General features: G+C 38.8%; 1 protein-coding gene across 7 annotated transcripts in view; it reads left to right on the forward strand.

Moving 5' to 3' along the window:
- Positions 1-22,741, forward strand: part of MOB4 (MOB family member 4, phocein) — a 34,844-nt gene extending 12,103 nt beyond the window's left edge. For 4 of the 7 annotated variants that reach the window (XM_015432530.4, XM_005573832.4, XM_005573829.5 and 1 more), the window contains exons 3-8: positions 6,449-6,549; positions 11,054-11,096; positions 11,288-11,374; positions 18,612-18,691; positions 20,384-20,495; positions 20,625-22,741. In XM_015432530.4, coding sequence (XP_015288016.1) covers positions 6,449-6,549; positions 11,054-11,096; positions 11,288-11,374; positions 18,612-18,691; positions 20,384-20,495; positions 20,625-20,756 — 555 coding nt within the window. In that variant the 3' untranslated portion in view covers positions 20,757-22,741. Of the gene's footprint in view, positions 1-5,488; positions 5,611-6,448; positions 6,550-11,053; positions 11,097-11,287; positions 11,375-18,611; positions 18,692-20,383; positions 20,496-20,624 lie in introns of all 7 variants that reach the window. The other 3 variants (XM_074009633.1, XM_074009632.1, XM_074009634.1) reach the window with 3 other exon arrangements.
- Positions 22,742-25,925: the final 3,184 nt, after the last annotated feature.

A 25,925-nucleotide genomic window follows, 5' to 3' on the forward strand; every position in this document is an offset into this window, starting at 1 on the left:
CACCATTGAGTCTGAGGTTAGCTGTGAGTTTTTCATGAATGCCCTTAATCATGTTGAGGAAATTTCATTTTATACCTAGTTTTCTAAGTGGTTTTATCATGAAAAGATGTTGGATTTTGTCAGATATCTTTTCTGCATCAGTATGATAGTGTGTTTTTTTCCCTTTGTATATTAATATAGTATGTTGCATTGTTGTTTTTTTTTTAAATGTTGAACCACCTTTGCATTCCTGCTAACTTTCTTTTGATTTATATTTGTATGGTATTTCTTTTTTCATCCTTTTGACCTACGTATATAATTATGTTTGAAGTAAGTTTCTTCTAGACAGCATATGGTTGGGTCATATTTCTTAGTTTATTTTGACAGACTTTCTCTTTTAATTGGTATATTCGACCATTTAACATTGATGTGCTGAATGTTTACTATTATTTAGATTTAGACCTACCATTTTATTACTTTCTAGTTCCTTCTAGGCTTTTTGTTTGTTCCCGTTTCCCCTTTTCTGTCTTTTTAAGGGTTATTTGAACATTTTTAGTACTCTGTTTTAATTCTAACTTTGACATCTTTATATACTTGATTACTAAATGGTTACTCTACGCAGTTTACTTAAAATCAGTGTTCTACCACTTTAATTGAAATGTAGAAACTTTACTATCATATGCACCCCTTTTCCTCTCCCTTTATACTATAGTTGCCATATATTACATCAGTATACATTGAAAACCCCATCGTTAATCTTTTTGCTTTCACCTGTCAAAAGAAGTCATGAGAACAGTCTATTATGTTTATACCCAGATATTTATAATATCTCCTGCTCCTGATGTTCCCAATTTAGTTTGTATTATTTTCTGTCTGAAGAACTTCCTTTAGCAATTCTTTTTTTTTTTTTTGAGACAGTCTTGCTCTGTCACTCAGACCAGAGTGCTGTGGCGTGATCTGGGCTCACTGACTAAGCAATTCTCCTGCCTCAGCCTCCTGAGTCCAAGCAGTTCTCCTGCCTCAGCCTCTCGAGTAGCTGGGATTACAGGCGTGTGCCACCACCCCCAGCTAATTCTTGTATTTTTAGTATAGACAGCGTTTCACCGTATTGGCCAGGCTTATCTTGAACTCTTGACTTGCCTGCCTGAGCCCCACAGAGTACTGGGATTACAGACGTGAGCCACCATGCCCAGCCTATCTTCATTTCTAAAGAATATATTTGTTGGATATAGAATTCTGGCTTGGCAACTCTTTCCTTTTAGCACATTTTTATTTATTTATTTATGTATTTATTTTGAGGCGGAGTCTCACTCTGTCACCTAGACTGGAGTATAGTGGCGTGATCTTGGCTCACTGCAGCCTCCACCTCCTGGGTTCAAATGATTCTCCTGCCTCAGCCTCCTCAGTAGCTGGGACGACAGGTGTATGCCACCACACCCGCCTCATTTTTCTATTTTTAGTAGAGACTGGGTTTTGCCATATTGGCCAGGCTGGTCTTGAACTCCTGACCTCAAGTGATCCATCCACCTCAGCCTCCCAGAGTTCGGGGATTATAGGTGTGAGCCACTGTGCCTGGCCTTTTGTTTATTTATTTATTTTATTTATTTTGAGATAGTTTTGCTCTGTCGCCCAGGCTGGAGTGCAGTGGCGCAATCTCGTCTCACTCCAACCTCCACCTCCAGATTCAAGCCATTCTCCTGCCTCTGCCTCCCGAGTAGCTGGGACTACAGGCGCCCGCCACCTCGCCTGGCTAGTTTTTTTTGTATTTTTTAGTAGAGACGGGGTTTCACTGTGTTAGCCAGGATGGTCTCGATCTCCTGACCTCGTGATCCGCCCATCTCGGCCTCCCAAAGTGCTGGGATTACAGGCTTGAGCCACCGCGCCCAGCCTCTTCTGTCTTCTTTAGTGGTATTTTCTTTTTTCTTTTTCCTTTTTTTTTTTGAGACAAGGTTTCACTCTCTCATTCCAGGCTGGTGTACAGTGGCATGATCATGGCTCACTGCAGCCTGGACTTCCTAGGCTCAAGCAATGCTTCCAACTCAGCCTCTCAAGTAGCTGGTACTACAGGCATACATCACCATGCCTGGCTAATTTTTATATTTTGTAGACATGCGGTCTTACTATGTTGCCCAAGCTGATCTCTAATTCCTGGGCTTGAGTGATCCTCCTGCCTTGGTCTTCCAAAGTGCTGGGATTACAGATCTGAGCTACGACACCTGGACTTATCTTTGGATTTTAGCCATTTGATTATGATGTGTCTGGATGTAGATTTCTTTGGGGTTATCTTGTTTGATGTTCACTCAGCTTTTTTTTAAATTGTGGCAATATATATGAGACATAAAATTTATCGTTTTTGCTATTTTAAAGTGTACAGTTCTGTGGCATTAAGTACATTTCCATTGTGCAACCATCACCACCATCCGTGTCCAGAAATTTTTTATCTTCCCCAACTGAAATTCTATACATATTAAACAATAATTTCCTATTCCTCTTTTTTTTCCCAGCCTACTCAGCTTCTTGAATTTGCAAGCTTAAATCTTTTTACAAACTTGGAAACTTTTTAGCATTATTTCTTCAAGTACGTTTTTTTTTTTTTTTGAGACAGAGTCTTGCTCTGTTGCCCAGGCTGGAGTTCAGTGGCATGATCTCGGCCCACTGCAACCTCTGCTTCCTGGGTTCAAGCAATTCTCCTGCCTCAACCTCCATGTGCTACCATGCCTGGCTAATTTTTGTATTTTTATTAGAGATGGGGTTTCACCATATTGACCAGGCCGCTCTCAAACTCCTGACCTTGTGATACACCTGCTTTGGCCCCCCAAAATGCTAGGATTATAGGCGGGAGCCACCTCATCCAGCCTTCTTAGCTCATTTTAAAAAAAATGATAGTTGCCTCTATTGCATAAAAGTATGGAGGACTCATTATAGAAAACAAAATGACTTTTTTTTGAGATAGAGTCTCACTGCCAGGTTGGAGTACAATAGTGTATGATTGCTGCTCACAGCAACCTCCACCTCCCAGGGTCAAGTGATTTTCCTGCCTCAGTCTCCCAGTAGCTGGGATTACAGGTGTGTGCTACCATGCCCAGCCAGGTTTTGTATTTTTAATAGAGACGGGATTTCATCATGTTGGCCAGGCTGGTCTTGAACTCTTGACCTCAGGTGATCTGCCCGCCTCTGCCTCCCAAAGTGCTGGAATTATAGGAGTGAGCCATTGTGACTCGCCAAAATGACATTTTTGTTTTATTTCTAAGTTAAGGATTTCTTTTTTGCTTTACATAAATTGGTATCAATAAAACGATTCTAGATGTCTTCAAGATTGAGGCTTGTAACTCCACTTAATAACAAAATTTAGTAATTATATATGTAAAGTCAGCTTCTAAATATATGGTTAAATAATTAAAATTGGGCTGGGCCCAGTGGTTCGTGCCTGTAATCCCATTACTTTGGGAGGCTGAGGTGGAATAATTGCTTGAGCCCAGGAGTTCAAAACTAGCTTAGGTGGTCTTGAATTAGCCTAGGCAGTCTTGAATTAGCCAGGTGTTGTGGCACACACCTGTAATCCTAGCTACTTGGGAGGCTGAGGCAGAAGAATTGCTTGAACCCAGGAGGCAGAGGTTGCAGTGAGCCAAGATAGCGCCACTGCACTCTAGCCTGGGTGACAGAACAAAACTCTCTCAAAAATAAATAAATAAATAAAAGTCTCTGTGTTCAGGGACTTGCTATATGAAGGAGACACATGAAAGTAAGCGCTAGTAAGTTGTGCTATTAAGTGTGAAATAAATGCTGCTAAGAGTTCTAGCCATAGAAGGCTAGGTGCGGTGGTTTACGCCTGTAATCCCAGCACTTTGGGAGGCTGAGGCAGGTGGATCACTTGAGGTCAGGACTTCAAGACCAGCCTGACCAACATGGTGAAACCCCGTCTCTACTAAAAATACAAAAATTAGCTGGGCATGGTGGCTCATGCCTATAATCCCAGCTACTCCGAAGGCTGAGACGATAGGATCACTTGAACCCGGAAGGCAGAGGTTGTAGTGAGCTGAGATTGCACCACTACACTCCAACCTGGGTGACAGAGTGAGACTCTTATCTCAAAAACAAAAAAAAGTTCTATCCATAGAAGGTGTAGTGGGAACAGGAAAGACAAAAATGAATAGACAGATTGCTAATGTGTACAAATTACAAATATGGCAGGAAATCGGATGGAGTTCTGTGAGGATTCGAATAATCAGGGAGTGCTTGAGTGTACTAGGGGAATGAGAGATTTGGACAGAATTGTGACATGGAATTTGAGGTGGCCTGTGGAGAAGGTATACAATTTACCTGTATCTCCTCAAGGAGAGGGAGAATCAAAACTTTGAAACATTAGGATGAGATAAAAAATATCAGGGAGAGTGGTTTCAGTAATAATTAAAGAGTGATTAAAACATGTTTGAGGCTGGGGACGGTGGCTCACGCCTGTAATTCCAGCACTTCGGGAGGCCGAGGTGGGTGGATCCGCTGAGGTCAGGAGTTCGAGACCAGCCTTACCAACATGGTGAACCCCGTCTCCACAAAAAATACAAAAAGTAGCCAGGCGTGGTGGCGGGTGCTTGTATTCCCAGCTACTCAGGAGGCTGAGGCAGGAGAATCGCTTGAACCCGCGAGGTGGAGGTTGTGGTGAGCCAAGGCCGAGCCATTGCACTCCAGCCTGGGCAACAAGAGCAACACTCCATCTAAAAAAAAAAGTGTTTGATCCCTTTCCCTGTCATCGTGGTGTGTGTGCATGACTGTTCTTTGCCATGCCTTCCCACAAGACTTTTAGAATCAAGTGATTCCCAACCAAGAAACAAAAGCAAAATCGTTGCATTCCCCAGTGGATTCAGATGAAAACTGAGTAATAAAATCAGGTACAATTCTAAGAGGAGACATTGGAAAAAAAAACAAACTGGGTCTAGAAGGAATTTTTACATGAGATGGCACACATATTTAATATTGTATCAAGATCACTATCATGTCACCATATCAAGCTGAAAATGTCACCATCATCTGGACAGTTGGACATGCTGTATTGGAACAATGATTTTTCTTTTGGTTTCTATGCTCTGCAGTAGGCTGGTTCAGTACTAAATATGTGAGACCTTTTGCTTGGGAAAAAAAGTTTTTGAGTACCCAAGTGATATTTAAGAAAGATTGTCTGAAGTAGGCAAAATTGATTGGCTCAAGAAGGCCTTATAGTTAGTTTTTGTAACCACCCTTTTACTCTAACCTATTCAGATTTCAGAATATCAAAAAGATTGCATAAAGCATTACAGAGATCTGAAATTTAAATTTTTATGTTATTACATTTTAAAAATTGAAAGTGACCCTCCCTTGCCTTTTTTTTAAACTTAGTTATTTAAAACAACTTTTATTGGGTCTAATGAACGTACCATACAAATCCCTGTACAGTTAGAGTGATTATATTCACAAGGTTGCACAGCCATCACTACAGTCTAATTTTATAACTTTTTTTTGTTGTTTTGTTTTTGAGACGGAGTCTCGCTTTGTTGCCCAGGCTGGAGTGCAGTAGCGCGATCTCGGTTCACTGCAACCTCCGCCTCCCGGGTTGAAGCGATTCTCTTGCCTCAGCCTCCGGAGCAGCTGAGACTACAGGTGTGTACCACCACGCCCTGCTAATTTTTTTTTGTATTTTTAGTAGAGGTAGGTTTTCACCATGTTAGCCAGGATGGTCTTGATTTCCTGACCTCGTGATCTGCCCGCCTTGGCCTCCCAAAGTGCTGGCCTTACAAGCATGAGCCCCCATGCCTGGCCTTTTAGAACATTTTTATCCTTTCTTAAAGGAAAACTCATCCCCATTAGCAGCCATCTTTGGTCTCCTCTGCCTTCCTCTCTGCCCTCAAGCCCTACGCCGGTACAAATCTATTTTCTGTCTCAATAGATTTTCTTATTCTAGACACTTCGTATAAACGGAATCACAATATGTACCATAGTTATATTTACATTGCCTATGGCGAAATCCTGTATCTACAAAATACAGAAAAGTTAGCTCAGCATGTAGTTCCAGTTCCTCAGGAGGCTGAGTTGGGAGGATTGCTTGAGCCCAGGAGGTGGATATTGCAGTGATCTGAGATTGCGCCACTGTACTCCAGCCTGGGTGATGCAGTGAGACCCTGTCTCAAAAAAAAAGAAAAAAAAAAATTTACAGTTTGCAATTTTGATCCCAGTTACAGTCCTGACAAATACAATATCTGCATTTATGTAGTAGATTCTATACAAATGAAGTTGAATTGAAGGATAAATAAGTAAATAAGTAAGGGTAACCTACTTTTTTTCTGAGTTACTGATTATGATTCTATACTTGGTTTCCTATTTAGTGTATAACCCAAGTTGAACCACAAGAGCAGTTACGTATTCAAAAATTATATGTACTTAATATAAGATTTACCAGGTGGTATAATTTAATTAACCATAAGAACTTCTTTGTTTTTAGTATATTCAACAGAACATAAGAGCAGATTGCTCCAATATTGACAAAATTCTTGAACCACCTGAAGGCCAAGATGAAGGTGTGTGGAAGTATGAACATTTAAGGTAGGTCCTTATGTTACATCAAAATGCTAATAGTTCCTCTCACGAAACTAACTTTCATATTAATGATAATTATGAATTGTAAAATTTACTATGTAACTGCAGACTAAGAAGCCAAATTTTAAAGCTTTGGCATTTTCAGTGTCAGAAGGTTCTCAGCTTTCTTCACTGGTTGTTTCCAGATCAAAGTATGCTACAGAGTCACTCATTTTGAAAGGTGGTTTCAGAGCTGATAACTTGGACCTGCCTCTGCACCTCTCTACTTTTCTTTTTTTTTGAGATGGAGTCTCACTCTATTGCCCATGTTAGAGTGCAGTGGTGCAATCACTGCTTACTGTGCCTCTACCTCCGAGGCTCAAGTGATCCTCCTACGTCAGCTTCCAGAGTAGCTGGGACTACAGGCGTGTGCCAGCATGCCTCACTAATGTTTTTAGTTTTTGTAGAGACAGGATCTCATTATGTTGCCCAGGCTAGTCTCAATCTCCTGGATTCAAGCAATCTTCCTACCTTATCCTCCCAAAGTATTGAGCCACCCTTTCTACATTTATTGATTTGGGCCTTATTATCCCCACCTTTTTTTTTTTTTTTAAAACAGGGTCTTGATCTGTTGCCTAGGCTGGAGTGCAGTGGTGCAATCTTGGCGCGTTGCAGCCTCTGTCTCCCATACTGAAGCAATCCTCCTATCTCAGCCTCCTGAGTAGCTGGGACTACTACTAGTGAATGCCACTAGCCTGTCTAGTTTTTTATATTTTTTGTAGAGACAGGGTTTCACCATGTTGCCTAGGCTGGTCTCAAACTCGGGCTTAAGCAATCTGCCCACCTTGGCCTCCCACAGTGCTGGGATTACCACCATGCCAGCCTGGGTTTTATTATCTTATTTCATGGTTTTCCTTAATTGTATCTCTTAACCACTAATACGGTATTTCCATTTCCCCATTTATGCATAACTTTGTGTCATCTATTGTCTTTTTTTTTTTGAGACAGAGTCTCACTCCGTCACCCAAGCTGGAGTGCAGTGGTACAATCCCTGCTTACCACAACCTCTGCCTCCCGGGTTCAAGTGATTCTCCTGCCTCAGCCTCCTGAGTAGCTGGGCTACAGGCATGTGCCACTATGCCCGGCTAATTTTTGTATTTTTAGTAGAGATGGGGTTTCACTATGTTGGCCAGGCTGGTCTCGAACTCCTAACTTCATGATCCGCCCGCCTCGGCCTCCCAAAGTGCTGGTATTACATGCGTGAGCCACCGTGCCCGACTTGTCTTTTTTTTTCCCCCCTTTGTTTCTGTAGAGATGGAGTCTCACTGTGTTGTCCAAGCTGGTCCTGAAATCCTGGGCTCAAGTGATCCTCCCATCTCAGCCTGCCAGAGCACTGGGATTATACAGGCATGAGCCACTGCACTTGGCCACTTTATGTTTTTGTGGAGGATTACTTCTAGTTCCTAGTCTAGGCTTGGTATCTGATAAGTTACCTGTAAATTATTGCAAACTTCCAGTCTTGTCTTTGGTAAATAGAGATTAATTGTAATCCTGAAGTAAGGAGTTTTGGTACTTTTTGTAATACCCTTTGAATGAAAAAATTGATAACTAGTGGATAGGTGGAGATAACTTTAGAAGTAGATATATTCTGAAGTTACTAGGTGTTTCTTGAAATTATAAATTTTCCAGTGCAAATGGGAGCTGGGATGAGTTGACAGATTATTAATAAATATAGAGAGTGCAGTATGTGTTCATTGGGGCTTATTATTTGTAAGTTGATTTTTAGATAAGTAGAGTAGAAATATGACTTTTCCTGAATAAATTTGACCATGTTTCCTGTGTTGTGTGCCTCAACTTGAAGACAAGGCACTTTAAAAAAATACTTACTTTTTGATGCTGCATGCTTCTTTAGATATGGCCAAGACATTATGTCGTGTCATAACAGTTCAGCAATTTCAGGATGCTAAGACTTCTTTGTACCCTTTGCTGATTTTTAGACAAATTACTTGACTATTTCTAACTTTTTTACATATCTGAATGCACAATAATTGAAAGATGAGTTTGTAGGTATTTTCCCATTTTACAACCCAAGACAGCACTTCAATGTAGTACATCCTTTGCTTTATTTTTAATCAGCCTTGAAAATAACTGCTTTCTTATGCTTTGGCATTAATGATGAAAGTAGGTGAGCATGTTTTTTTCTTTTTCTTTTTTTTTCTTGAGACAGGAGTCTCAAGTCTCGCTCTGTCACCAGGCTGGAGTGCAGTGGTGTGATATCCGCTCATTGCAACCTCCGCCACACAGGTTCAAGCAATTCTCCTGCCTCAGCCTCCCAAGTAGCTGGGACTACAGGCTCACGCCACCATGCCCAGCTAATTCTTGTATTTTTAGTAGAAACGGGGTTTCACCATGTTGATGAGGATGTTCTTGCTCTCCTGACCTCGTGATCCGCCTGCCTTGTCCTCCCAAAGTGCTGGGATTACAGGCGTGTGTCACCGTGGTTGGCCTTTTTTTCCATTACAAGCATAATTCCTAACAAATAAGGGCTGATTTTAGTGTACAAGAGTTTTTTTTTTCAGGTCTAAGAAAACATTTACCTCCCTATTGAACTTATTCTATGAAACATACGTTATATAAAGCATTACATAAAACTTCACATAAAATATTGCTCACAAGTATTTCATTTGTTCTGATGCTATTTTTACTTTTGTTATTTTTTTCTGCTGACCACTTTTTGGACTATCATGTATATATTCTTTTATCTCTTTATTGTATTGTGTATATTTTTATTAGTTGACCAGGAAGAGTTTTGTTTGTTTGTTTTTGCATATATCCTTTATTGATTTGAGGCTGTACACTTGCCATTTTTAGTTAATGTAATTGATTATATAATGATGTTAATTTGAATTGGGTCATGACTTCAGTCAAATCTCCCACTAACTCATATTGAGTCTTAATGATTAGGAAAAGTTACTCCTTTATGCCAGGATACATGTGTGGTTCCTGGAATGTAGACTGGATTCCAGCTCTGGTTGGTCTCTTCAGCTGCACAACTGTATACATGTTAGCCCTGTATTAAATTAACTTGAAGCTGTAAGTTTTGCATTATTTGCCACAGATGATACCCACAGCACTGCTGAATCAACTTAATTTTGCTATTGGCTGTAAAAGGGTTAGGTTAGGTAAGAAACTTATCACAACCAGTCTTTATTACCACTTAGTGGAAAACAACTAAAAAACACATAACATGCAGCCTACTTGATAGGGGGCAGTAGACGGTGATACGGTGATTTAGAAATAATGTTATTTTTGTAATCTAAGGACAGCATTATTAGGCATCTGGAAAGGAAATGCAGTTACAAACAACTGAAAATTTGACTCTTGCCTTTTTGTTTTCTTCTGTTACAATGTGCAGTAACTAAAGTTTTTCCTACCAAATTTGTTCATATATATCCTGTTTTTTTTCTTTTTTGGAGGGATTTTTTTTTTTTTTTTTTTGTCTTCTGATTATATAGGTTTTAGCTTTGCATTGTTTTGGGAACCAAAATGATTCAATTTTTTCTGATGAGGAAACATAGTATTGATTTATCTAACTTGATACATTGAACTAAATATTAATAGGTAGGACTTTTGGAGGGAACACGTTCAGTATTTTGACAGCTATAAAACTGTCTTTGTGACATAGAAGATTGTCTTTTTATCGCATAACTGTCTAAAACTGATGGCCTTAATTTAATTGTAATGTAATTTTGTTTTTGTTTTTGTTTTTTTTGAGATGGAGCCTTACTCTGTCGCCTAGGCTGGAGTGCAGTAGTGTAATCTCGGCTCACTGCAACCTCTGCCTCCCAGGTTCAAGCAATTCTCCCTTGGCAGCCTCCCAAATAGCTGAGATTACAGGCATCGCCATCATGCCTGGCTAATTTTTGTATTTTTGTGGAGATGGAGTTTCACCATTTTGGCCAGGATGGTCTTGAACTCCTGACCTCAGGTGATTCGCCTGCCTCGGCCTCCCAAAGTGTTGGGATTACAGGCCTGAGCCACCGTGCCCTGCTGTAATTTCTTTGTGTGTTTCTGTATACCAACATTTTATTACCCTCCAGTTGCTGAATTTTTCTACAATACAGAAATTTTCTCATATGCATATATAACTCCTGTGAACATGTGTATACATTTATCTGCATGCAGATCTGATTATTTCATTACAATAGATTCTTAGAAGAATGACTTAGTCAAAAAGTATACACTTCCTAAAAGTCTTGGTAAATATTTCCAAATTACTTCCCTGAAAAATTGTACTAATTTCTAGTATATAAGAGAATGATCAGCTCACTGAACTCTGGTATTGAATGTTATGAGAGTTATTGGTTTTCTATTTTTAATCTGTAAGCCTTTAGAAGAAATGTGTCGTCGTCTGTTCAGCTGGTTTTGATAATGGTATGATACTGATGGGATTCTCGTTTTGCAGCTAATATTCTAAAAATTGCTGTGGAGAATAGATAATGACTTTTTATTTATGTATTTGCATTTTCAGGCAGTTCTGCCTTGAGCTAAATGGACTTGCTGTCAAACTTCAGGTAATATTTTCTTTAAATCAAAGTTGTAATTGAAAGTTCTGATTTTTTTTCTCTGTTTTTATAGCTTAATGTGCTTACAAAAACTTCTCCAAATTTCTAACTTCTAGAATTTGTTATGGAAATATAGTAACCTAAATGATAAGCTTTTTCATTATTATTTTACATATTAAGAAATTAATTATTTTTAACAGAGTGAATGCCATCCAGATACTTGCACACAAATGACAGCAACTGAACAATGGATTTTTCTTTGTGCAGCTCATAAAACTCCAAAAGAGGTGAGGATTTATGAAATCGAGTAACTAATAAAATAATTATAGCCTAAACCTCTCTCAAGACAATGGTAGACAAGTTTTTAGGGTTTTAGTTCACTGTTTATTTTGCTATTTCATTTTGAGTTGCTTGTTGTGAGGTTATTACTGCAGCGCTATTTTAGGATTTCTTATGATAAGCATCATTTTTCATGATTGGGCAATTACATGGGCTAGAACTCACTTCATGATCCACTGGCTATTACAGATTAACATCTATCACATTGTGCTGATATCTACTGTGTAATGATTGAGATACACCTATTTAGGTTTTTGTTCAGATTATTTCTTTTGATAAGAAGAACTATTGATTATTCTTTGATGCCTAGTTTAAATACAGATGTTACTTTTGAGCTTTTAAATATTCATGTTGTTTTTCTCCTTACTTAGTTTTTATCAAGGTAAGACTATAGGCCGTAGCAGTTTTTTGTTTTTTTTTTTGTTTTGTTTTTTTGAGATGGATTCTTACTCTGTTGTCCAGGTTGGAGTACAGAGGTGTGATCTCAGTTCACTGCAACCTCTGTCTCCCAGATTCAAGAGATTCTTGTGCATCAGCCTCCTGAGTGGCTGAGATTACAGGCATGCGCCACCATGCCAGGCTAATTTTTATATTTTTAGTAGAGATGGGGTTTTGCTGTATTGGCAAGCCTGGTCTCAAACTCCTGACCTCAAGTAATCTGCCCACCTCAGTCTCCCAAAGTGCTGGGATTATAGATGTGAACCACTGTACCTGGCTTACTATACTTTTTCTTATTTATTAATTTTTTACTTTTTCTTATTTTAAAAACTTCTTCATATCATTTGATACCCAGTGTACTTTTCCTTAGTTGTCTCAAAAATAGTCTTTACAACTGGGTTGTTTAAAGTATGCATTGCTTTTCCCTTAATCTGTATTCCCATTTAATCTGTTACAATTACTTTTTACTTGACACTGACTCATTGGGGATATTGGGTTAGGCCGATTCTGTAGAATCACAGACCTCGAAGTGGTCATTATATTGATAGACTTCTAAGGCTTGAAGACAAGTGAGGCCCTAGTTGCAAAAATCAGTATCTGGTGTTTTTTGTTTCAAAAAGGATAAATGCTCCAAAATAAGGAGTATTTGGTACCTAAGAGAGTAGTACTTATTTGGAAGACTGATTTCATTCAGGATGTTACATTTTTGTGTTAATTAATTGAAGCAGTATTAAGATTGTATCTGTCTGCATCTGGGAAAATCCACATAGTGGTTTCATTGATAATTCTCTGAAGTTGGCTACTTAATGTAGTGAATGATGTGATTATTGCAATTAGGAAACTGAATCAAGAAGGCTGAATCAAGGCTAGTTTTGTTCTGGCACATAGTAATGATGTATTATTCTTTCTTTAGAGTGGAAGTGATACCCAGTTTGTGATGTGTTATGACTCTTAAATATACTGTCATTCTCATATCCACTTCTTTCTTGATTAATATTAAATGAAAGGATAGTCATTAGCATTAAGACCTGTAAATGAGTCTTAGAATTGCAGCATTGCTTGCTGAAGTCCAGATCTATTGAACTGGCCATGTGTCAAGGGAGGGTGATAGTAGGATTTCCAAGTGGTAGTTATATTGAATGGAATTACTGTAAAAATACAAACAAAAGAACAATTTGAAAGGACACTTTCTGAACTCTTTTCAAATAACTGCTTAGTCAGGAAACTATAGGAACTGACAAACTAAGCTAAGAAAATTGCTCTCATGGATTAAAATCACTAGGTAGATTCTGAAGTGAGAGAAGCAGAATACTTAGCACCGATAATCGTTTATTCAGTATCCTTGAGAATTAAAGAGAGACATTCAGCATATAGAGTAAATTATACAAATAGTGCTTCTAGGCAACAAACATTACAACTTACTGTCTGCAAGCCCTCACAGTCACATGCTGATTGTGATCACTTACAGTAGCATTATGATTATATATTTGGAAAAATATAATATGTAAATTTGTAAACACCATTACGTAGTATTTTGTAACCTGCTATATTTTGCCATCTTTTTGCTGTTATAACTGTTACAGATTAGGAATAGTTACCTAGAATTAATTGGGGGAAGGTGAAGGGAAGGCAGCGAAAACAAGGCAAAATGTCATCCAAATTAAGAAAAATTCAGAAACCAGTTAAAGGTCTAAAGATAGAGTGATATGGTAACCCATGAGTCACATGTAGCTGTGTAGCACTTGAAATGTGGGTAGTCAAAATTGAAATGTGCTGTAAACACAAAATAAATACTGGATTTCGAAGACAGTAAGGCCGGGTGCAGTGGCTCACGCCTGTAATCCCAGCACTTTGGGAGGCCAAAGTGGGTGGGTCACCCGAGGTCAGGAGTTCGAGACCAGCCTAGCCAACATGGTAAAACCCCATCTCTACTAAAAATACAAAAAATTAGCTCAGTGTGATGGTGTGCACATGTAGTCCCAGCTACTTGGGAGACTGAGGTGGGAGAATCACCTGAGCCCAAGGGCTCAAGGTTGAAGTAAGCAAAGATCACACCACTACACTCCAGCCTATGTGACAGAGAGAAACCATGTCTCAAAAAAAGATTCAGAAATGGCCAGTAAGCACATGAAAAGATGCTCAACATTAGTTATTAAGGCAGATCTCAAAACCACAGACAGTTAATGTGAGGGTTGTGCATTATTGTTAAGCTGATTAACATTGTCTCCCCTACAACCATGCTTGATTAGAAAAAGGGAAACAACTCTGGGAATGGAGAAACAAAATGTAGCATAGACATACAATGGAATATTATAAAACCGTGAAAGGAAATGAAGTTCTGATACATGCTACAACATAGATGAACCTTTAAAATCCAGTATGTATTATGTGGAGTGAAACAAGTCAAATGCAAAAGGACAGATACTGTAGCATTCCACTTATCTAGAGTGAATAAATTATTATAGACAGAAGGTAGTTAGATAAATTGAATTTATCACATTCAGTATAACTACCACATGCCAAAGGATGGGAGGTGTGGGAAGTTAGTGCTTAAGGGTAATAGACTTATTTATTTATTTATTTATTTATTTATTTTTTGGAGACAAGAGTCTTGCTCTGTTGCCCAGGCTGGAGTGCAGTGGCGCAATCTCGGCTCACTGCAACCTCCACCTCCCAGGTTCAGGCAATTCTCCTGTCTCAGCTTCCCAAGTAACTGGGATTACAGGCATGTGCCACCTCACCTGGCTAATTTTTGTATTTTTAGTAGAGACATGGTTTCCACCATGTTGGCCAGGCTGGCCTCAAACTCCTGACCTCATGTGATCCTCCCACCTTGGCCTCCTAAAGTGCTGGAATTATAGGTGTGAGCCACTGCGCCCAGCCGAATTTCTTTTTTTTCTTCTTCTTTTTTTTTTTTTTAAGAGAGTATCACTCTGTCGCCCAGGCTGGAGTGCAGTGGCGCAATCTCGGCTCACTGTAGCCCCCACCTCCCAGGCTCAAGCAGTTCTCTGCCTCAGGCTCCTGAATAGCTGGGACAACAGGTGTGCACCACCATGCCTGGCTAATTTTTGTATTTTTAGTAGAGATGGAGTTTCACCATGTTGACCAGGTTGGTCTCAAACTCCTGGTGTCAAGTGATCCACCTGCCTTGGCCTCCCAGTGTGCTGGGATTATAGGCGTGAGCCACCATGCCTGGCCATAATAGTTTCTGTTTGGGAGTTGGAAACAGTGATGATGATTGCACAATATTGTAAATTAATGCCACTAAATTGTACATTTAAAAATGGTCAAAATAGCTGTCCGGGCTTGGTGGCTCATTCCTGTAATCCCAGCACTTCAGGAGGCTGAGGTGGGTGGATCATGAGGTCAGGAGATCGAGACCATCCTGGCTAACAAGGTGAAACCCTGTCTCTACTAAAAATACAAAAAATTAGCCAGGCATGGTGGCATGTGCCTGTAGTCTCAGCTACTGGGAGGCTGAGGCAGGAGAATGGCATGAACCCTGGAGGCGGAGCTTGCAGTGAGTGGAGATCACGCCACTGCACTCCAGCCTGGGCGACAGAGTGAGAGTCCTTCCCCCCTCCCAAAAAAAGGGGGTCAAAATGGAAAAATTTGTGTTGTATGTATTTTACTACAGTTTTTTAAAATGTTAAGGAAAAAGCACCAAAACCCCAAATGGCATATACTTTCACACCCACTATAATGGCTAAAATAGAAAAGAGACAATAACAAGTGCTGGGTGAGATGTGAAGTGGAACCCCTAAACATTGATGATGGGATTGTAAAATGCTTCAGCTATTTTGAAAAACAGTTTGGAAGTTCCTTAAAATGGTTAAGCATAGAGTTGCATATGACCTGGGAATTCCACTCCTTGATATGTAGTTCCCCCAAAATGAAGACATATCTGCATAAAGACTTGTATATGAATATTCACAGTCACATTATTTATGATAGCCAAAAAATGGAAACAACCAAATATCCATCAACTGATGAATGGATAAGCAAAATGTATTGCAGCCATCTCCTCAGTATCCTCAAAGGATTGGTCCCAGGACCCCCGTGAATACCAAAAACACAGATACCAAAGTCTCTTATGTAAAATGGCGTAGTATTTGCGTATGACCTATGCACATCCTCCTATATACTTTAAATCATCTCTAGATTACGTATAATACTGAATACAATGTAAATGCTATGTAAATAGTTGTTATACTATATTTCTTAATTTGTATTTTTTTTTTGTTATGGGGTTTTAAAAAGTAGTTTTGATCTGGTTGGTTAAATCTGTAGATGCAAAGTGCTGACTGTATATGTATATTATTCAGCCATAAAAAGGAATGAAGTCTTAAAGGGAGAAACATACAGTACAGCATTTTGTATATATTTAAAACATTAAAAGCTAAAAAGTTTTGAATTTTAAAAAAAAGGAATGAAGTATTGATTCATGCTACACCAGGGATAAGCCTTGAAAACGTAATAGAAGCCAGACACAAAATACCACTTATTATATTATTTCATTTTAATGAAATATCCAGAATAGGCAAATCCTGTGAAACAGAAACTAGATTAGTTTTTGCTTAGGGCTGGGGGAAGGAGAGAATGGGAAGTGACTGCTAATTTGTTCAAGGTTTCTTTCTGGGATGCTGAAATGTTCTGAAATTTAATGGTAATGGTTGCACAATTTCGTGAATATACTAGAAACTACTGAATTTTTACGAGCAAATTTTAGTTGTATCAATTATATCTTAAAAGTCAAAAAGTAGCCCATTAATTTTATATCAATTACCTTCTGAAATGGTAATATTTTGGATATAGTGGGTCAAACTACAATATTAAAATTAATTTCACCTCTTTCACGTTACCTTTTTAATGTATCTCTTAGAAAGTTAATTAATTTTTTGAGATGGAATCTTACCCTGTTATCCAGGCTGGAATGCAGTGGCCTGATCTTGGCTTACTTCAACCTTGACCTCCTGTGCTCAAGCAATCCTCCTGTCTCAGCCTTCTTGGTAGCTGGGACTACAGTCATGTGCCACCATGTCGGGCTAATTTTTCAAATTTTTTGTAGAGATAGGGGCATCTCCCTGTGTTGCCTGCGCTGGTCTTGAACTCCTGGACTCAATGATCTTCCCACTTTGGCCTCCTGAAGTGCTGGAATTACAGGCGTGAGCTACCACGTTGGGCCTAGAAAATTTAAAATTAAATATATGGCTTGCATTATACAGTTGACCCTTGAACAACTCTGGATGCCAACCCTCTGTGCAGTTGAAAATCTTGAATATAACTTTTGACTCCCCCAAAACTTAATTACCAATAGCCTACTGTTGATTGGAAGCCTTACCGATAATAGTTAATTGACACACATTTTGTATGTTCTATGAATTATATAGTGTATTGCAATGAAGTAAACTAGAGAAAAGAAAATGTTATTGAGAAAATCATGGGAGGATCGCTTGAGGCCAGGAGTTCGGCCTGGTCAACATAGTGAGACCTTTCTTTCTTTCTTTTTTTTTTTTTAAGAAAAATCATAAGGAAGAGAAAGTATATTTGCTGTTCATTAAGTGGATCATTATAAAGGTCTTCCTTGTTGTGTTCATGTCGTTGAGTAGGCTGAGGAGAAAGAGAAGTGGGGTTGGTCTTGCCGTCTCTGGGAAAATCTGAGCATAAGTAGATTTATGCAGTTCAAACCTGTGTTGTTCAAGGGTCTGCTGTATTCCTCTTGATGGTTCTGGTTTAAAGGTTGTAAAACTCCCATGGTGTACCCAAATGACAAATATGAGAAATACAGTGACTTGGGATATTTGCTTTTGACCAACTCATCTGTGGTCACGTATCTGGAGAAAGGTAGTTTTTTTCAATAAATATTGCTCGTGGTACTGTTTTTGTCAATGACTCCACTAATCAAAAATTCCTATGGATATATTGTTAGAAAAATACTTCTTTTTTGTTAGATAATTTTTTAGTGCCATGGCACTAAGCCATATTTAGTAGTTATTAAACTGTATTTCTAAGTGACAGTTTCAGTCTGAAACTTGCAAAATAATCTAATTACTGGGTAGAGTCATTGAGCTAGACTCATTGTTACTCCTTCCTTTAGTTGTTTTTTCCTTCTGGTTGACTCCCTGGTTTGTTTCTAGACTGCTTTCCCCTTGATGCTGCTCCCTGTCAGCCCCTCAGGAGGACTGGAGGAGGACAATTACTTTGCAGTTTTGTTTTTCCTTTAATAAATTTACTGAGTTGCCATGAGACAGTGTTTCATTGTTTCTTTTTTTCAGTGTTTCTGATAAATGGAACAGAATTAAGTCAGATTTGTTAAACTATAAGGAAACTTTGATATTTCATGTTAAAATTCAAAGGTGATTTGGGAGAAAGTTCTTTAGAGGGCTGCTAGATTGATAATAGAGTACCAAGGACATAGTAAGGGATATTGTTTAGGATATAAGAAGGCATCCCTGGAGAGACCAGAAATAAATCAGGATTCTTCTTATCTGTAGTTGTTGTTTTCTTGTAGGTATGATGTTGGGAATAAAAATGGGAGACTGGTTTATGTATCATCTAGAATTGTGATATGATTCAAGGGGATAATAAACCTTACTTATTAATATGACATATTTTACAAGCATTCGTAAGGAACTTTTTTCTTATAACATGCTCATGTCTTTGGAATAAGGTATACCCATATAATGAATATATCTAACCTAAGAGAGAGCTCTTTGTTGATGCATTTCTATATTCTTTCTTTTGTAGTGTCCTGCTATAGACTATACTAGACACACACTTGATGGTGCTGCATGTCTTCTGAATAGCAATAAATATTTTCCCAGCAGGTAATGGAAACTTTTAAACATAATGTTAAACATTTTAGATTTAATTTATAAGATTAGTATTTTAAAAGTAACATTAGGTTGCTTGTTAATGCATTTTTGTATTTTTTTTTTTAGCTATTGTATTTTGGCTTGTTTATTCAAGTTTTGAAATTAGGACTGTAGTTAAACAGCAGGACTCGGCTGTCAAAGCTCAAGGCCAGTTCAATCTAAGGCTAGCACCTGTTCATGTGTGTCATTCTGCAGAGCTCTCCCTCTCATACTTTAGCGTTGGGATATGTATATACTTGCTCACTTGAATCTCTATGATAGTTAGACTCGGCCTCCCTTTATGTAGTATGCCTAAAGAGCAGACTTTCCGGCCGGGCGCAGGCTCACGCGTGTAATCCCAGCACTTTGGGAAGCTGAGGTGGGCAGATCACCTGAGATCGGGAGTTCAAGACCAGCCTGACCAACATGTAGAAACCCCTTCTCTACTAAAAATACAAAATGAGCCGGGCGTGGTGACGAGTGCCTGTAATCCCAGCTATTTGGGAGGCTGACGCAGGAGAATCGCTTGAACCCAGGAGGCAGAGGTTGTGATGAGCCAAGATCGCGCCATTGCACTCCAGCCGGAGCAACAAGAGCGAAACTCTGTCTCAAAAAAAAAAAAAGAGAGCAGACTTTCCTAAGTTGAACTATTTGTTTTTGAAAAATTCCTTATCCTTGCTCATTGATTTTTAAGATCTGAGAAGTCGGATCTTAAATATATTATGTAATATATTGTCGGTGAAGTTTGTGAATGCCTTTTATTTTATTAAGGTATTTGTTACCAGATGGATAGATTTGGAGATTTTTCCCCCCAAATATGATTAGCTTCAAAGAGCTCGTATAAAATATGTTAAGAAAAATACTGGTTTTTGGCCTTAATATTCTGTGTATACATATTTTAAAAAAGGATATCAGAAATATGCAGACAATTTCAATTTTAAATAAACAATTTTAATTTTTCTCTCTTTTTTTTATATATGGAGTCTTGCTCACCCAGGCTGGAGTGCAGTGACGCAATCTCAGCTCACTGCAACCTCTGCCTCCCGGGTTCAAGCGATTCTTCTGCCTCAGCCTCACGGGTAGCTGGGATTACAGGTGCCTGCCACCATGCCTTGCTAATTTTTGTATTTTTTAGTAGAGATGGAGTTTCACCATGTTGGCCAGGCTGGTCTTGAACCCTGACCTCAGGTGATCCACCTGCCTCAGCCTGTCAAAATGCTGGGATTACAGACGTGAGCCACCACACCCGACCTTAATTTCTTTAAAAAAAAAAAAAAAAAGAAAGAATAACCTAGTTCTGTAAAAGAAAACAATAATTCCTTTCAGGAGTTTTAATCGCCTCTAGTGGACAATGTATTAATGTTGGAAATAGATGTTTTAGTAAATTTTGAAATGTCAGGGACTTATTCTAACTGCGTTAAACTTTTACAAAGTTTCAAAACTATAATGCTGAATTTAACTTAGGCCCTGTGATTAGGTAGAGAGAACACTGGCCCAGAAGTGAGGAGTAGGGGCTCCAGGCATTTACTCGCAGTGTGACCTCAGAGTAGTCACTTATTTTCCCTACGTGTCAGTTTCTACACTTGTAAACTGAGAAAATTGGACTATATTGTTCCTAAGATTCCATCCAGTTCTAAGAATCTATGGTTTCTTTTCTACTTCTAGAGTTAGCATAAAGGAATCATCTGTAGCGAAACTAGGATCAGTATGCCGTAGGATTTACAGAATATTTTCACATGCTTATTTTCATCATCGGCAGATATTTGATGAATATGAAGTAAGTATATTTCACTAATTAATCTTGATACATTCTTATCAGAATGACCATAATATATATTGATGTTATTTCTAGTCTTTTGGTTTGGGATAGTGAATTAAAATAATATTTTTGTCTTCCTCTCTACAGAATGAAACATTTTTGTGTCATCGGTTTACTAAGTTTGTGATGAAATACAATTTGATGTCCAAGGATAACCTGATTGTACCAATTTTAGAAGAGGAAGTACAGAATTCAGTTTCTGGGGAAAGTGAAGCATGAAGGGAATCATATGGAAAAATGTACTGATCATATAATTAACGTTAATTATGTACTGTATATATCATTTTAGACACATCAATCATGTATCCATATTATAGCTTCTTTGTTTAGTATAGGTTTTTGTATGCTGGGTTTGCCTTTTAAAATGGGAAATACTTTTTAAGTTATTCATAAGCTGTATATTCACCAGTGTGGCACTCATGGTTTTTAAATAAGATTAGTATTATCTGTTTATAATGCCTGTTAATAAAAGAATTTACAGTTTGGTAAAATTGCTGCTAAACAATCATTGGATCACAATCCTCATCAAACAAACCCATCTGTAAAAAAAATGATTGAGAGCTTGAGGTTTCACACAAGCCATTTACTGAAGAGGTAGAAATGTTTTCCATTGGTTTTACCTTGAGTTTAGATATCCTAAAAAATTCTATAGTACATAGTTTTGTCTTACCTGTTAACTTTCCCCAATTGAGATAAAAGTGTTTTAAAATTCTGTTTCTAGTTTTTGATACGCATATATAATTATGTGTATGTCTAAATACAAATGCAGATGAAGCATTAGTAATACTTAAATAATTTTACTGTGTAACATAAAGTATAACATACTTAGAAAGGATTTACCTTTCTGCAACAATGGACTGGTACATACAGGATGATCATAATGATAAGGCACATAAATTATGTTCTCACTGGAAACCTGCTCTGTCCACCCCTTCTCATTTCCCTTAACCTTATCCTCAAAATACTTTAACTGGGAAGCTTTTCACCAGACTGAGTTAGTGGTGGCTTATACCTATTTATATTTGTATTAATTGCTTACAGATTATACCTCATATTAGCAATTACATTACACTACAAGAAAATGTATTTGCATAGGCTCTTGCTTATCTTTCTTTTGCAAAAATTATTCTACTTAGAAAACAGTCCTTAAAATAGTTTGACTCTTCCTGTTAGTAATATTAATCTTTCATTTAACCAGCCAGGCAGCATTAAATAGAATTGAAGAAATACTGTAGTATTTATTTTACACCCCCTCTCCCATGAAGTTTATGTTTGAATTACATGCACGTGTGAGATTATTTGCAATAATTCATAGGTTCCAAGGGTATTGATGAATAGTCATACAGTTTTTGGACTTTGTTATAATTCATTGTGATAAGAATAATTCAAATGCAGATTTAACAATCTTATAATCTATTGAATGCCATTTTTGATAAAGCACTGGAGGTCTTATTGCCAAACTGATTGTAATGAGGCACTAAGGGTGAAAACATTGTACATGTTGTGAAGAAAGTATTTAAATCCAACTTTTGAACAGATTTAACAAACATGAGGAACTTCTTTTTTATTTAAAAGGGTAATTTTGAAATGAAGATGAAAATGTATTCATCTTAATTGTTTTTTCAAATTTAAGGGAATAATTTATACCATCTTTTGAGACAAGAATGTACAGCAAAAATATGGGGAACAGTAGTATACTGAGAGTGTGTGTATATATCATGTATGCCTTTCCAAGCTTGCCAGTCTTTTTGGCTTTTAACAGTTCCCACCAGCCACAGTCATTACTGTTCCCCAACCCACAACCAGCTTTTAAGAAGTCTTATGTTCACAGTGAAAGGAATGTTGACTTTGAAATTATGGATTTATATTAATGACACTATAAACCAATGGTAATGGTAATTTTTAAACAAACTTGCTAAATATTGAGAGACTAAACTACTAAGTTAATAAATTATATATAGCAGTGTAGCTGTTCTCTCTAGATGGTGTCTCACAATGGATTTCTGTTGCTTGACTATTTTCCTAGTGAATATTTATACTAAGGTAGTGACTGAGATTTGGTGATCTGGCTGAGTATTTTGAAACACATTTTGAATAATATGGCTTAGTGTTAATGGGGAATTAAATATGATTTTTTTCTTACTCATTTCACCTTCCCTGTATTGTATGTTTGGAATTGATCATAAAACAGCTCCAAAAGAAAATAATCAGTTTGTAGTCTTGCTTTTGTATTCATGTTGATATCTTACTAGTATTCATTGCACTGTGAAGTTGATTCACTGTACTAGGTAAGACCTAAGTGAAACAGTTCCTGTTTTTCCTTAATACTGTTTTCAGAATTTTGAAAAGGTACTTATATATACATAAATACTACTAAAAAATTAATGAGCCTGGCAAACCAATGATTTATAAAAGTAAGTGTTCTAAGAAGAGGGGAAAAGGACAGTTCTGTGTGATAAGGAAGTTAGGTTCCACTTTTTTTTTTTTTTTTTTGAGACGGAGTCTCGCTCTGTAGCCCAGGCTGGAGTGCAGTGACCGGATCTCAGCTCACTGCAAGCTCCGCCTCCCGGGTTCACGCCATTCTCCGGCCTCAGCCTCCCGAGTAGCTGGGACTACAGGCGCCGCCACCTCGCCCGGCTATTTTTTGTATTTCTTAGTAGAGACGGGGTTTCACCGTGTTAGCCAGGATGGTCTCGATCTCCTGACCTCGTGATCCGCCCATCTCGGCCTCCCAAAGTGCTGGGATTACAGGCTTGAGCCACCGCACCCGGCCAGGTTCCACTTTTTGTTTGAATTATCCTATGTATATCCAAAGGTAAACTTAGGTTTTTATTTCCAAAAGATCATATAGTCAATTCATTCTTTTTTTTCTATCATATCTAGGAAAGTAGCTAACTTTTAATTATGTTCCCATAAGTAACACTTCTTTTGTGTATATACATTTCCTTTTCTCTTACTTGAGATGTCAAATTTGAATTTCTAGAACAGTTTCTTAGTTAAATTCTTGATGACTTAACAACTTTTACTATCAGAATACAATTAGAAATCCTTGGTCAGGCACAGTGGCTCAGGCCTGTAATCTCAGCACTTTAGGAGGCCAAGGTGGGCAGATCACCTGAGGTCAGGAGTTGGAGACCAGCCTGACCAACATGGAGAAACCCTGTCTCTATTAAAAATAGAAAAATTAGCCAGGCGCGGTGCTACTCGGGAGGCTGATGCAGGAGAATCGCTTGAACCGGTGAGGTAGGGGTTGCGGTGAGCCAAGATCGCGTCATTGCACTCCAGCCTGGGTAACAAGCAAAACTGTCTCAAAAAGAAAAAAAAATCCTTGGCCGGGCGCGGTGGCTCAAGCCTGTAATCCCAGCACTTTGGGAGGCCGAGACGGGCGGATCATGAGGTCAGGAGATCGAGACCATCCTGGCTAACACAGTGAAACCCCGTCTCTACTAAAATACAAAAAAAATTAGCCGGGCGAGGTGGCGCCTGTACTCCCAGCTACTCGGGAGGCTGAGGCAGGAGAATGGCGTGAACCCGGGAGGTGGGGCTTGCAGTGAGCTGAGATCCGGCCACTGCACTCCAGCCTGGGCAACAGAGCCAGACTCCGTCTCAAAAAAAAAAAAAAAAAAAAAAAAAATCCTTGATTACATTGTTAGTAAGGACTGTGTTACGATTATAAATACATTTACTGGTTGATGTCAAATTCACTGTAATCATAGAACTTAGTTTTTTATTTGGGTACTTTGCCCTACTGTCTATATGATGACATCTTTTTGAGCAGCTAAATTTTAAATTGTATATACTTTATTTTGTGAATACTTCTTGAATGTGCTAAAGATTTTTGTGTGTAGTTCTTCCATGCCATGCAAATATTTTAGTAAAAGTAGTGGATTTTTATTTCTTCAAGCATCTAATTGTTAACTAAACAGACAATACATATGGGCCGGGTGTAGTGGCTCACCTCTGTAATCCCAGCCCTTTGGAGGCTAAGGTGGGCAGATCACTTGAGGCCAGGAGTTCGAGACCAGCCTGGCCAACATGGTGAAACCCCATCTCTACTAAAAAACCCACAAAAATTAGCCAGGTGTAGTGATGCATGCCTGTAATCCCATCTACACGGGAGGCTGAGGCAGAATAATAGCTTGAACCTGGGAGGTGGAGGTTGCAGTGAGCCGAGATTACACCACTGCACTCCAGGCTGGGTGACAGAGTAAGACTCCGTCTCAAAACAAAGCCAAAAAAAAAAATGTATTTGTACAATATGCTTAGCAGTTTGAGATGATAAGAACATTCAAATCTGTTTTCCTGAAAAAATATGCATTATTAGTATAGAGTACACTATGAAACTGAAAAGCTACCAAGTGAATCCCCTAGAGGGTTTTAGGTTCATTGTGGAGCCTTACTCTTCATTCGTGTGATTTTTCTGCTACTTTCTTTTTTTTTTTTTTTTGAGACGGGAGTCTCGCTCTATCGCCCAGGCTGGAGTGCAGTGGCCGGATCTCAGCTCACTGCAAGCTCCGCCTCCCGGGTTTACGCCATTCTCCTGCCTCAGCCTCCCGAGTAGCTGGGACTACAGGCGCCCGCCACCTCGCCCGGCTAGTTTTTTGTATTTTTTTTTTAGTAGAGACGGGTTTTCACCGTGTTAGCCAGGATGGTCTCGATCTCCTGACCTTGTGATCCGCCTGTCTCGGCCTCCCAAAGTGCTGGGATTACAGGCTTGAGCCACCGCGCCCGGCCTACTTTCTTTTTTTTAGACGGACTCTTGTTCTGTCACTCAGGCTGGGGTATAGTGGCGCAATCTCGGCTGACTGCAACCTCTGCCTCCCGGGTTCAAGCTATTCTCCTGCCTTAGCCTCCTGAGTAGCTGGGACTATAGGTGTGCATCACCACGCCCGGCTAATTTTTGTATTTTTAGTAGAGATGGGGTTTCATCATATTGGCCAGACTGGTCTTGAACTTCTGACCTCAAGTGATCAGCCTGGCTCAACCTCCCAAAGTAGTGAGATTACAGGGGTGAGCCACAGTACCTGGCCTACTTTTTTATAGTACACAAAGCTTCATATCAAGTGTGAGCGCCTAATGTAATTAAACAAAGAGAATACTAAATTTTTGTATTAACCTAAATTTGCAAATGATATAAACATTGGCCGGGTGCAGTGGCTCATGTCTGTAATCCCAGCACTTCTGGGAGGCCAAAGCCTGTGGATCACCTGAGGTTGGAGTTTGAGACCAGCCTGGCTAACAAAATGAAACTCTGTCTCTACGAAAAATACAAAAATTAGTTGGGTGTGGTGGCACGTACCTGTAAACCCAACTACCTGGGAGGCTGAGGTACAAGAATCGCTTGAACCTGGGAGGTGGAGGTTGCAGTGAGCCGAGATTGTGCCACTG

This window comes from Macaca fascicularis, chromosome 12 (assembly GCF_037993035.2).
Source record: "Macaca fascicularis isolate 582-1 chromosome 12, T2T-MFA8v1.1".
Taxonomy (NCBI): Eukaryota; Metazoa; Chordata; class Mammalia; order Primates; family Cercopithecidae; genus Macaca; species Macaca fascicularis.